Here is a 12,536-nt window from a genome sequence, read left to right on the forward strand (position 1 = left end):
GGTCAAATTTTGAAAGTTGTTGAACGAAACCGGGTTTTCGACATTTTGCAGTAATAACCTGGCACTCTTACAACATCATATTCATCATTTTTATAACTTGGTCAAAAATGATCACATTGTCTCATCCTTGACTTCTGAAACAATCTACATCGTCAAATACCGCTCGTGAACCATTGTCGTCTTCAGACTTGTTATTTCACGAAAAAAATAAGTGACCACTATATTCGTTATTGTTGTCTGTCTCTGTCTGTCTGTCTGTCCCGAGCATAGCTCCGTGGGTTTTGATCCGATCCTTATAAAATTTTGGTGGGAGGTTGATATCATGATCTAGTTGTGTTTTCCTGTGAATGGGCGTGGTGCGCCCATTATGGGCAGAACCACACCCATAAAACGTGTTTTTAGGGGTGAGCCGATTTCAATTTGCATCTTCTCCTTGGGGGTTTGTCGAATCTGACAGGGGTTTTGGTATTTGGTTAGCCAAATGGCACCTGCATAGCCCCACGGAGCTCGATTTTTTTTTTTTTTTTTTTTTTTTTTTTTTTCCATTTTCGTGTCAAGGTCACAAGGTCACGAACTTAGAAAATTGCGAATTTTGACATAAAAATCCATCTTCTCCGAGCGCTTTGTTGAATCTGAATCTGGAAGGGGTTTCGGTATTTGGTTAGCTCAATGGCACCTGCATTGCCCCACGGAGCTGGTTTTTTTTTAATTTTTTTATTTTTTTATTCTTGTTTTTGTCACAAGGTCACAAACTTAGAAAATTGCGAATTTTGATATAAAAATCATACGACTGCCCAAACTTTGAGAGTTCGGATGACAATATTTTTTTTAAGCATAATCTTGAGGTCATTCCCCACCTAAATTCTTCAAACCATTTTTCTCTATCTCGAACACCTTGCCGTGGCGCCCCCCTTCAAGTTTGTTTTTATGCTGATTTCATCAAAGTATGGATAATCCGAGGAGTGTGAAATGCCATATAGCGTATATGACGTTGTATTGTTCCTGGAATGTTCCAGAGGAAGTTTTGCACCAAAGGTCATAATCCTTGACCTTTGACCTTTAAAGTTCACAAAGGTCAAAGTTGTGGGAATCAAACCGGGTTTTCGACCTTCGACGAACTAACTCTAATAAGCGATAGCAGTATCCTGTTTTCTTTTTTTTTATGTCCACAACATTGTTTTGTGACCTTTAAAGGTTATGCAAAGGTCAAATTTTGAAAGTTGTTGAACGAAACCGGGTTTTCGACATTTTGCAGTAATAACCTGGCACTCTTACAACATCATATTCATCATTTTTATAACTTGGTCAAAAATGATCACATTGTCTCATCCTTGACTTCTGAAACAATCTACATCGTCAAATACCGCTCGTGAACCATTGTCGTCTTCAGACTTGTTATTTCACGAAAAAAATAAGTGACCACTATATTCGTTATTGTTGTCTGTCTCTGTCTGTCTGTCTGTCTGTCCCGAGCATAGCTCCGTGGGTTTTGATCCGATCCTTATAAAATTTTGGTGGGAGGTTGATATCATGATCTAGTTGTGTTTTCCTGTGAATGGGCGTGGTGCGCCCATTATGGGCAGAACCACACCCATAAAACGTGTTTTTAGGGGTGAGCCGATTTCAATTTGCATCTTCTCCTTGGGGGTTTGTCGAATCTGACAGGGGTTTTGGTATTTGGTTAGCCAAATGGCACCTGCATAGCCCCACGGAGCTCGATTTTTTTTTTTTTTTTTTTTTTTTCCATTTTCGTGTCAAGGTCACAAGGTCACGAACTTAGAAAATTGCGAATTTTGACATAAAAATCCATCTTCTCCGAGCGCTTTGTTGAATCTGAATCTGGAAGGGGTTTCGGTATTTGGTTAGCTCAATGGCACCTGCATTGCCCCACGGAGCTGGTTTTTTTTTAATTTTTTTATTTTTTTATTCTTGTTTTTGTCACAAGGTCACAAACTTAGAAAATTGCGAATTTTGATATAAAAATCATACGACTGCCCAAACTTTGAGAGCTCGGATGACAATATTTTTTTAAGCATAATCTTGAGGTCATTCCCCACCTAAATTCTTCAAACCATTTTTCTCTATCTCGAACACCTTGCCCGTGGCGCCCCCTTCAAGTTTGTTTTTACGGTGATTTCATCAAAGTATGGATAATCCGAGGAGTGTGAAATGTCATATAGCCTATATGACTTTATATTGTTCCTGGAATGTTCCAGAGGAAGTTTTGCACCAAAGGTCATAATCCTTGACCTTTGACCTTTAAAGTTCACAAAGGTCAAATTTTGAAAGTTGTGGTAATCGAACCGGGTTTTCGACCTTCTTCGACGAACTAACTCCAATAAGCTATAGCACGTATCATGTTTCCTTATTTTAATGTCCACAACATTGTTTTGTGACCTTTAAAGGTTATGCAAAGATCAAATTTTGAAAGTTGTTGAACGAAACTGGGTTTTCAACATTTTGCAGCTAATAACCTGTCACTCGTACCACATCATGTTGATCTTTTTTTTTTAACTTGGTCAAACATTATCACATTGTCTCATCCTTGACTTCTGAAACAATCTACATCGTCAAATACCGCTTGTGAACCATCGTCGTCTTCAGACTTGTCTATTTTATTATTATTTTAAACATAAAAATCATCTCCAACGGCTGAGCAGATCAAGGGGGAACTTCACACATGTTCCCCAAGCCTTTGGGATACCTTTGTGTTCATGAATAAATAATAGGTCACTTGGTCTGGCAGCCATGTTGGATTGAATGAAAATCTTAAAAAAAATTATTTCACTTTAAACGCTTCATCCATCGACGTGAAACGTCGGTTATGATGTCGTAGTCATGGGGAATATGTTTTAAATTCCAACCTGATCGGACACATGTCGAGCAGCCAAAATTATTTCATGTTTTGAATCTGTGTTCAGAGACAAATCAAACTTGGGACAAGTATGTATAATTATATAATAATGTGGGCAGAGGCATATCTGCCGACATTTCGATGTCGAAGCATGCCTTTCTAGTTTTATTTTATTTTTTTTTATTTTTTTTTTCTAAACCTGTGGAACCAACTTCCACATTCTCTTCAATGTCACCTTCCCTCTGGGTCATCAAGCCAACTACTCACCACCATCTCAGATGTTGATCTCCCCCACCCTGAAAACCATGATTCTTTTCACCCCAGTTAACACCCCTCCCCCATTCTCATCTCTTCCCAACTTCCTAGTTTTTCCTTCCTCTACCCCTCATTTTCTATCCCACATTGTCCTCTCCTACCCCTCATTCTTCCCCACATCACGTATTTTTCCTTGTCTCATATTTTTTTTTTCTTCAACCCCACTGTTTGTGTCCTCCTCCCCCCCCCCCACCCCCATTTCTCTACTGCTCCTTTTGTTGCGTCGTTATCCGTTCAATGGTCTTGCTCCTCCACAAGGCTCGACTTTGTATATTTAAATAAATAAATCCTTAGCAGTACTTTCTACCGCAGTTATCATGCTCTAACCACCTTTTAGATGATAAAAAAATACTCTGCTTAAACTTGTCCACCACTGAAGACCCATGCTCGCCTTCTTAAAATTACAAGTGCTCCAGTGTTGGGAAAAGGTCGCGATTATTGTGACATTTCTTTGAAAATTAATTTGAGGAGAAGTTGCACAAATTATTTTTTCCATAAAACCACTGATATTGACCAATTTGTTTTGGTGCATGCTGGGAAATATCCCATTGATTGAGAACGACTGAATTCACAAAATCCTCGAAGGACGTTTTTGTGCACCTTTTATTACTAATATTGCTGGCGGGCACTCCCACCCTTTGGGTGAGAGTACCCTTCTCAGTCCACCTTTGGTGGGAAATGTGCTGTGACACATTCTTGGAAGTGCACTTTACAATTTTTGAAAGATATTTTATAGATCACAACATATACTCCAAACATAATTTTGAGAAGGTTCCATTTTGTTCTGAAGATGAGAAAGGAAGTTGATTTGTATTACCGGCTGCCATCAAAGGTGGTGCTATTTTTGCGGATTTGGAAGTTTACTGCACTCATCATACAGGTCCTCTAGATCAGTTATATCGGTAAGTACGTGTTCCCAGTTAGGGTCCCGTCCCTGGTCTAATGGGTAATTAAATGTTCATGCGCTGTGGAGTTATTTTAATAGTCAGGTTTTCTTTTCGTTTATTTTTACACCACCAACATCAATGCCGACGACACCGAATCACCCTCACCCTCACCTTCACTTCGCTTCCTTCACCTCGCTCTGGCCGGCGTCATGGTGGACGGAGTTCAAGGAGGAGGCGCACGACAGCCCTTGACCAATCAGCCTCCAACTAGTGAGGTGACCGTCGCCCGGCCAATCAGATCCCGCGACAGGGGGAAAGGGCTCCGCGTGATGTCACCACGACCCCGGGCCAATCAAGAAGCTTGCCGCCCGTTTTGGCCAGTGGGAGAGACAAAGAGCGATTTGCGTGCCAAAACTGGCCATTGAGAGAGACGAAGAGCGATTTGCATGCCAAAACCAGCCAGTGAGAGAGGGAGGGTTGTGGGGAGGCACCCCCCCTCTGAAGAGGGGGGGTATAATTATAGGCACGTTCTGAGAGTTCTGGCAAGAACTGAACATCTGCGCGCAAGGTGGTGGAGTGAAAAAGCGTCTGCGCACGGAGTGGTCAGTGCCACGAAGGGTCTTCTCATGCCAGCTTTCGCCCTGCCAATTTCGTTCGCCTGGAGCCCGGTGGTGAGGGCGTCTGGATCGTGCTGGGGGTCCAGTTCTGGGGGCATGAGGCGTTCAGGTCTGAGACAGGCCTCAATGACCATTTTAGTCCGATTCTTTGGGTGTGTGCGTATGTGTGTTCCTGGCGCCAGTCAGTTAAGTAGGAAATTGTATAAGTGCCGTGCTGTATATACGTGCATTTCTTTTGATCAGTTTAACTCTGCTCTTGTGTGCTTCCCTCGTTCCCCAATTATTATTGTTAATAAATACCCCGATTGTTAAATGTTTCAGCTCGTTCGTGTCCTTTCCTTCATTGGCTTAGCATGCTGCGTGTTGCGAAATTAGCCAGGCTGTTGCCGTTGTAACGGGATATTTGGGACCAACGGATCTCGGCGATCAAACCGCTCGGATCATACACGGTTTGAGTACGCTAAGCGGCTCGTTCCGTACGAGCATCGTCGAGGGTGAATTTCCCCAGTAGGTTGGACCACGTGGGTATTTAGGTAAATTGAAGTTGGCAATCGACCCTACCCCACGTGGTCTGTCTATTGGCGAACTTCGGTTCAATAAGGGACCCGTATTCTTCAAACTTTTCTGAAGAAGTACGATCTAAATTCCGGGTGATCGGTGGAGTCGACCCTGCAGCTCCATCTTGCGGTCGTGCTCGTCGCCGACGCCCGGCCCCGCAACACTATTTCCGAAATTCGCATTCTCACTCGCACACATCCATATACACTTCTGCTCCATTATAGATGATTATTCTATTGGTATATTAATATAAAGGAAAAGTATTTCATGCCACCATAAACCCCCACCCCCACCCCCACCCACGGTCCTCCATTCTATTTTCCACATGCGTGGTGTTCTCACTGCCGCCTTAAGTTAATATACAAACCAATCAAAAGGCAGTCTAAGAGAGAACAATTGGTGTTGATGGAGTGTAAGAATAACAAAAGATTGAGATTTGTGCTTCTTGAATGCGAGTGAGTCCACTGAGTCTTGGGTCAGTTTTGCTTTCATCTGCATGACCTATACCATAGCTTGTGAGAACAAGCTCGGTGACAATGATTTGCTTCGAGGCTCGACACAGGACGCTGATTATTCTGACACGGATGCTTCTCAAAACCTCTGACCCTTGAGATTTGGCTGTAACAGACCTTTAATGAAAATGAGTGTTTCATGCTTCAGACATCTAGATATGCCTTGAATGCTACCTTCCTCTTCACTGTAGTGGCATTGCTCCTCCTTGCTGAGTGATAAAAGAAAGAAGCAGATAAGTTATTGATCCAACCAACACCTCTTTAAAAGTACTTAAAAAAAAAATTGATTTCCATTGCTAAGAAATGCTGTTGTGACGTCACTACATTGGTGGACCCATCAGTTGCTTTGTTTTTTTTGGTGGGGGGGGGTTGTATGCTTTGTCGAGGCTCATATAAAGGCTAACGCACAGAACATGTAACAAAGGGAGAAGGAGACTAGCGGTGAGAAAGGGAAGCACAACTGAAGTGAATAAGAGACATTAGGAGATCTGTGGAAGGGAGAGGGATGGAGCATGGTCTACGTGGTAAACAAGATGGACACTGCAGGGACTTTCAGGAGGGAAAATGGGGAATTTGAAGGGGTGGTTTAACGGGGGTAGAAAAGATCATGGTTTTAGATGGGGGAAGATGTGAGATGGTGGTAAAAATAAACTGTTTTCATTGTTTGAATGTACAAATGCAGCTGGAGCATTCTTCATATACACAGTACTTCAATAGTAACTGGAGTTCATAGAACACATTGCTCTACACAGTGTTTAAGTATGTACCTCAATCTAAATGAAATAATGATTTTTAAAGATCGTTTAGAAAAACAAATACCACAAGTTTAGTGTGACTGAAAAGTAGTCTTGTACACCACCTTATTTAACATGTCCAGGTGCTGCGGAACTGGAGGTTCTTGGAAGTGATTAGGTGATTTGTGTTCAATTACATAATTCGATTTAAATAAAGATTGTAAAAGCCGTATCAATTAATTCCGGAGTTTACTTTCATTGACACAGTGTCCGTTACACCACCCTATCTAACACGTTGCATTAGTTATTTGTGTCCTTTTTAACATCCTTATAAAGAGTAAATTTCCGGTTTGGAATGATTTTCAATTTTGTTTGACTGGCAGGCAGACAGAGTTAATAATAATAATCTATATATTAATACTGAAGGACCAATTTTGTGCTCTTCCTCGCTGTCGCATTTTTCTCGGTACTGCGACCTGGACTGAAAGAAACTTCGGACCTGTAAGAGTGCATCGCACATAGTGGCAAGAGTCAAAGTTAAACTCTGAAGCAGAATAAACACTTTTCGTTTTACATTCGTTTACATGGCGACGTGTGACGTCGCCGCTGAGAGGCATAAGGATGTCATGACATCATCGGTCATTCGCTTACGTCTGTTGTCAACAGATGGTCACCGCTGAGAGGTGTAATTCCACTCTTCGAAAATAGCGTCTGCAATGTAAAACCCTCTTCTGCACATGCTGACTACCTCAGAATGTGAATTTGACACAAAAAATCTAACAAACATTGTCTCTTCTAGATATTAATACTGAAGGACCAATTTTGTGCTCCTCCGAGCAGTCGAGTCGCGTTTTTCTCGGTACTGTGACCTGAGAAGTTTTGACACGATGTACGTCAAAGTAGACACGTGCACAAATCAGAGGACTTCTTCACAAGGAGTAGTGTACACCAAAAGGACGTTTGTAGGCCTCATTCGGTAAGGCCATGGAGTACATTGACTGGGATCCGGCTCTTAGTCCATGGGCACAGACCAGAAATTCCACTTGTTGGTACCATCTAAGGAAACCAATCCTAGTTATTATTTTTGAATTGGTGTGTGTATGTATATATATATATATATATATATATATATATATATATATATATATATATATATATATATATATATATATATATATATATATATATATATATATATATATATATATATACATATCATATTTTGATGTGATAACCATTGCAGACTGGCAGCTTATTGGTAGTTATCTCTGGAATGTACCCACCCTCCGCATCATGAAAGCGAAAAGGCAAACTCAGAAACATTCACTAATGATGCAATTGCTGTTTCCACATGGGGCTAGAATGAACTGCAAACCACAAATACATGTCTGAAATGCTTTATTTATACCATCTGAATAATCCTTTGTCATTCCTGAAGGCAGAATTTGTTTTATGGCAGAAAGGGGCGGACAATAGGGCCTATCAAAATGTTGCTGATTAGTGATTTTTCAGGCCATTTTAATTTATAATATTGTCATACAAGTTCCCTGGGTAGTGCTACTGAACCGCAGTAGCCTACAACATGCACATGTTGTATGAGGAAAGCATTTATGAACATTTTACAAGTTTTTACCACAGTTAAAGGAATTGCCCTTCCCCTACCCTAGTTCCAACAAGCATCCAAAATGTGAAATTTACGGATAACCCAAATTTCACCACGCTAATGTGGCATGTTTATGTACTATGTTTTACTCGTGCATATTTGTAGCCATGAATGTCCTTGTGATTGTGCCAAAACATTCACACCATGGATCAGTAGTCTAGTCTTCATCACTGCTATCATCATCAGAGTCCTTGAGGTCTACAACCTCTTCCTCGACATCAGCGGGCTGGTTGCTGCAGGTTCGCAACTTGCACATGTCAGTGCACTTTAGGCTATTGGCAAGGCACGTGCAGTCTGGGAGTTTGCACGACCGTCCACACTTGCAGGAAAGCAGTTGCAACACTGCATCCGGTGCTGGAGAACCCTGCATCCACTCGATGGCCAGCTTCCCGTCATCATCAGTGGTCCATCCACAACCCTTGGGACTTGAAAAATAGGGTTGGCATTGCAGACAGCGCCTCCAAATAGCAGCCTGGTCGTTTGCATGGAGGACGTGCATGAAGAGGCAGTCTTCACATGGTGGAAGCTGACTGGACTCTATCTCTCCCCATCTGGCACAGAAAAGTTGATGTCGGAGTTCATTGACTTTCGTGGTGTTGGTAGAGGGCACGTACATGTGGCAGGTGACCTCTTGCAGCTTCTGAAAGAGCTCGGTGGATACTTCCCATGAATGACCGAGCTGACTGAAGGCCTCTTGGTAGGTCTTATCCGACTTCATTTGCTTCAAGGCGCCCATCTTTCCCCGGCCTGCAAAGGCACTGACTGTATCACAACCGGAGAACACGTGCAGTCCAACCAGGGCATCACAGACACTGTCTCCCATCGATCTAGCAAGCTTGTCAATGTCTCGGAACCGTGTGCGGGTTTGCGTACCACACTTCTGATACACGGGGCATAGGATGTCCTTATTGAAGGCAAGACACAGCACGAGGACATCTGTATCTTCGGCAGTGATCACCACAGCCTTGTACCCAGCCTCTGCTGCATGTAGAGCATGCAGAAGCATTCGGGTGTCTGCTTCCTCTTGCGTGGACTTCAGCTCTGCCACTTCCTCCCAGTGGTCCATGGTTTTTTTTTTGGGGGGGGGGGTTTGATTTTCCTCCAAAACGTCAATATCTTCAAATGGTAAAAATGCAAAATACATACACTAAGCTGCTCTTCTGGAATGGTTATCACATATTGAAATAATCATATCGTCCCTACCAATAACTTAGTAGCCCTTAAGTTTGGTTTCCTCAGATGGTACCGATTATATGCCTGGGCCCATGGACTATTACAAGAGCCGCCACGGGTTGTCATATTGGGCTCATGGAACGGAATCCGTCTGTGACGGGGTTTCAGCTCGTAGTAATTATTATCTCTCTCCTCTGCATATGTAAGATCAGGACTAATTCAGAGCCAGAGTAATGCTAAACAGCAGGTTTGTTTTCCAATTTGTGTTGAAAATACAGGATACCATTCAATTTAAATAAGTTGTTCCTCGATCATAAACTGACGTTTGTGGACGGACGGATATGAACCAATAGTTTTAAAATCCCGCTTTTCGCTTCGTGTGCGTGGGTTAATAACACTGACCTCTTTAGTTGTTTTTGATGGTATAAATTTTTGTTTGTGGGATGTTCAATAACAATGCCATTGCACTTTAAACAGACAAAATAAGTGTTGACCTGTTGGACTCCTTGCACAAAACGTGTGTGCGTGCCATGCCTTGTCGTGTTCTCCATATGTGGGTTTCAGAAGATGGAATAGAGTCCTCCCAGGGCTTGAAGTGCCCACCTCTGTTTTGGTGTGGGATCACAACTCATGGACCAAGTTGTGTGTGTTGAGCATGTCAAGTTTTTGGTGTTGTTTGTTTTCGACTGCATTGAACAACATGACCAATGGTCCCAGTCTTTCTGATGTCTGTATAAGGATATTTTGTGGTGAGAAATTAAGAAAATGATTTTATTTGGATAACCAAACAAAGTAAATTGAAATATATTTAATTAATAACTCATTCAAATTGAATCCACATGAGTATAGTGAAGTAACAGTTTCAGCTACTGAACTACCAAGCCATTTGTATGTTTTTGTGGCAACAATGATTTTTGGGAGAAAGTTGCTCATGCTTCATGGCACAGTCAAAGCGTACATAACTCTGGAAGTTTCGAGGAGTCTTGACATTGCCAGACTTTTATAAGTTTATATGCAGGGCCTCAAGTTTAATGACACATGTTATTGTAAATGCTCACCTATTCTGCTCTTTAAAATTGTAACCTTGCTCTACTGCATTGTCTCTTTTTTTTTTTTCTCATTTGAAGCTAAAGGTAGTTTCTGCATTCTGCCAACATTGGCTTTTCTGACAACTGTAGTGACACAAGTTTTTGTTTTTAATCGGGGTTTGTTGAATTTCTTCATTTTCTAATGAAATCCTGCTCTGCACTTGTTTCCCCGTCATATGTAGTCAGCCATCTTTCCTTCCGGGGTTCCAACATCGCAGTGATAAAAGCATCCCATGACGTCAGATCGAGAAAGCGACGTGACGCCCGTGGTAGAACCCCAGCGAGGCAAGCGCTCTCCAGTGAGAACGGTAATGTTCCTCTCGTTTGTTCACCTTCCACTACAAAAGTAATTTTTTGTTGTTGTTGTTTTGTCTTTTAATTGTTTGTCATGCAGTATACCCTCATATCATGGGGATTAGGTTCCTGGAAAATGCTGCGATAGTTAAAACCATGATCTTGGAAACCAAGGGCCAATGGGAAAGCGGGAGCTCGGTTCCTGAGCTTAGAGAAAATGTAGAGGAATACTGATGGCAGCCAGAAATAAACACATCACAATTGAAACTAGAAGGGCACTCAGTGGAGCGCATACCTCTGCCACATAATGCCTGATCCACGAGAACATATCGGGCCGAATACATTTTTGAAATATCATGCTACACAGTACCATATCGTTTTTTGGCCCTATCTCTCAATGGTGAAGAATCACTTTGTAAATTAAATAATACTCGTTATCGAGATCTTCACCAAAATTGAATCTATTCTTCCTTGCCACACACCCAATCTGTCCACCAAGTTTCATCCAAATCCGTCCACAACTTTTTGAAATATCCTGTACACAAACAAACAAACAGACAGAAAGGGGTGAAAACATAACCACCTTCACATTCGGTGGCGGAGTTAATGAACATGTAAAATATATGTAAAGCATGTTAACAATTAAATAAAGTGGTGTAAATTAAACAAAAACGCAAGACTTTTACCTTTTAAATTTATTCCAAAACAGTGAGGTGGGTGAGGGTAAACATATTACGTCCTGTTCATACTGTTCATACTGAAAATAGAAAACACAAAACTTAGCTCAGGATGATGCTGTTGGAAAAAAGAGGGTGGAGGTTACAAAGATCTGGATGTGGATGTCGAACTTGCGATGGCTGTTGGATCATCGGGAGCATGACGAAATCACCTGCTGCATTGTCACATAGAAGAAGAGTAAAACAATCTGGAGCAGATCTTTTCTGTTTGGCGGTAGATAAGCCATTAGTTGGTATTCGCTGTGATCTCAGTGTTCAGTTTTCGCAATGGCGAGTTTTCCGTAATCGATTCACTTGATTGAAAGTTGATAATCTATTTACTTGGAACAAAAAGACATTCTTTGAATGACAAACTTGCCGTTTTTAAAAGCCTCTTTCGGAGTTTTAAAGAAGATGAAGTGTTAATAGTTTCTTCACGTGGCGGTTCGAATGGAAACATTTATTATTCTTCCAAATCATGCACTCTATATAAGGGCATGGGAGGCGCAAACACAATTGTGTGTAGTTGTATTTCTCGGAGCACTTTATAAAAGTACGCTGATGGTGCACACAAAACAACAACAGCAACAACGCTAATGTTTTCTTCACGCACTGGTTGAAATGGAAGCAACAACAACAATATCCTGTTTGAGTCTATATTCTTGGATTGCCCAGAAGAAGAAAAAGAACAAGATCCATGGGAGTTGACGTGCCATGAGACCTGTGCCCATGACTAACACAGCGAGAAAAATGACAGTTACAGTGCCCGATTGCAGTAACATTTTGCTTTGAAACTCACGTAGAGAAAAAGTGCTGTCACACACTAATGCACATTTCTACTGCACACACTTGAAAAATACTGCAATTATTTCGTTTCATGTGACAAAGCTCTGCAGAAGTTTCCTTTTCGACATCAACTTGAATGACTTGTACAGACTTTATATTTATTTAATGCAGAGATCACGGCTCAGGAAGAGCTTTGTTGAATGTGCTTTTCTGGAAAATGATTGTTCATTTTGTGATCTAGGATGCATTTTTGTGACTTCCTTTTCCTGCGATATCTTTGGCTTGACGAACCTATGTTCAAATTTCAGACATTTGTCTGATGGCAAGCAAAGGAAGTAG

General features: G+C 41.5%; 1 protein-coding gene across 13 annotated transcripts in view; it reads left to right on the forward strand.

Moving 5' to 3' along the window:
- The window catches only part of LOC147030343 (la-related protein 4B-like), a 146,004-nt gene that overhangs the window by 30,316 nt on the left and 103,152 nt on the right, over window positions 1-12,536 (forward strand). For 11 of the 13 annotated variants that reach the window (XM_085874276.1, XM_085874277.1, XM_085874284.1 and 8 more), the window contains one exon: window positions 10,584-10,709. The exons of the other annotated variants lie outside the window; for them this stretch is intronic. In XM_085874276.1, the coding sequence (XP_085730402.1) occupies window positions 10,584-10,709 (126 nt within the window). Of the gene's footprint in view, window positions 1-10,583; window positions 10,710-12,536 lie in introns of those variants that run through there. 13 annotated transcript variants of the gene reach the window in all.

Source organism: Eptatretus burgeri, chromosome 3, assembly GCF_056783735.1.
Source record: "Eptatretus burgeri isolate ZD-2024b chromosome 3, Ebu_testis_v1, whole genome shotgun sequence".
NCBI classification, from domain to species: domain Eukaryota; kingdom Metazoa; phylum Chordata; class Myxini; order Myxiniformes; family Myxinidae; genus Eptatretus; species Eptatretus burgeri.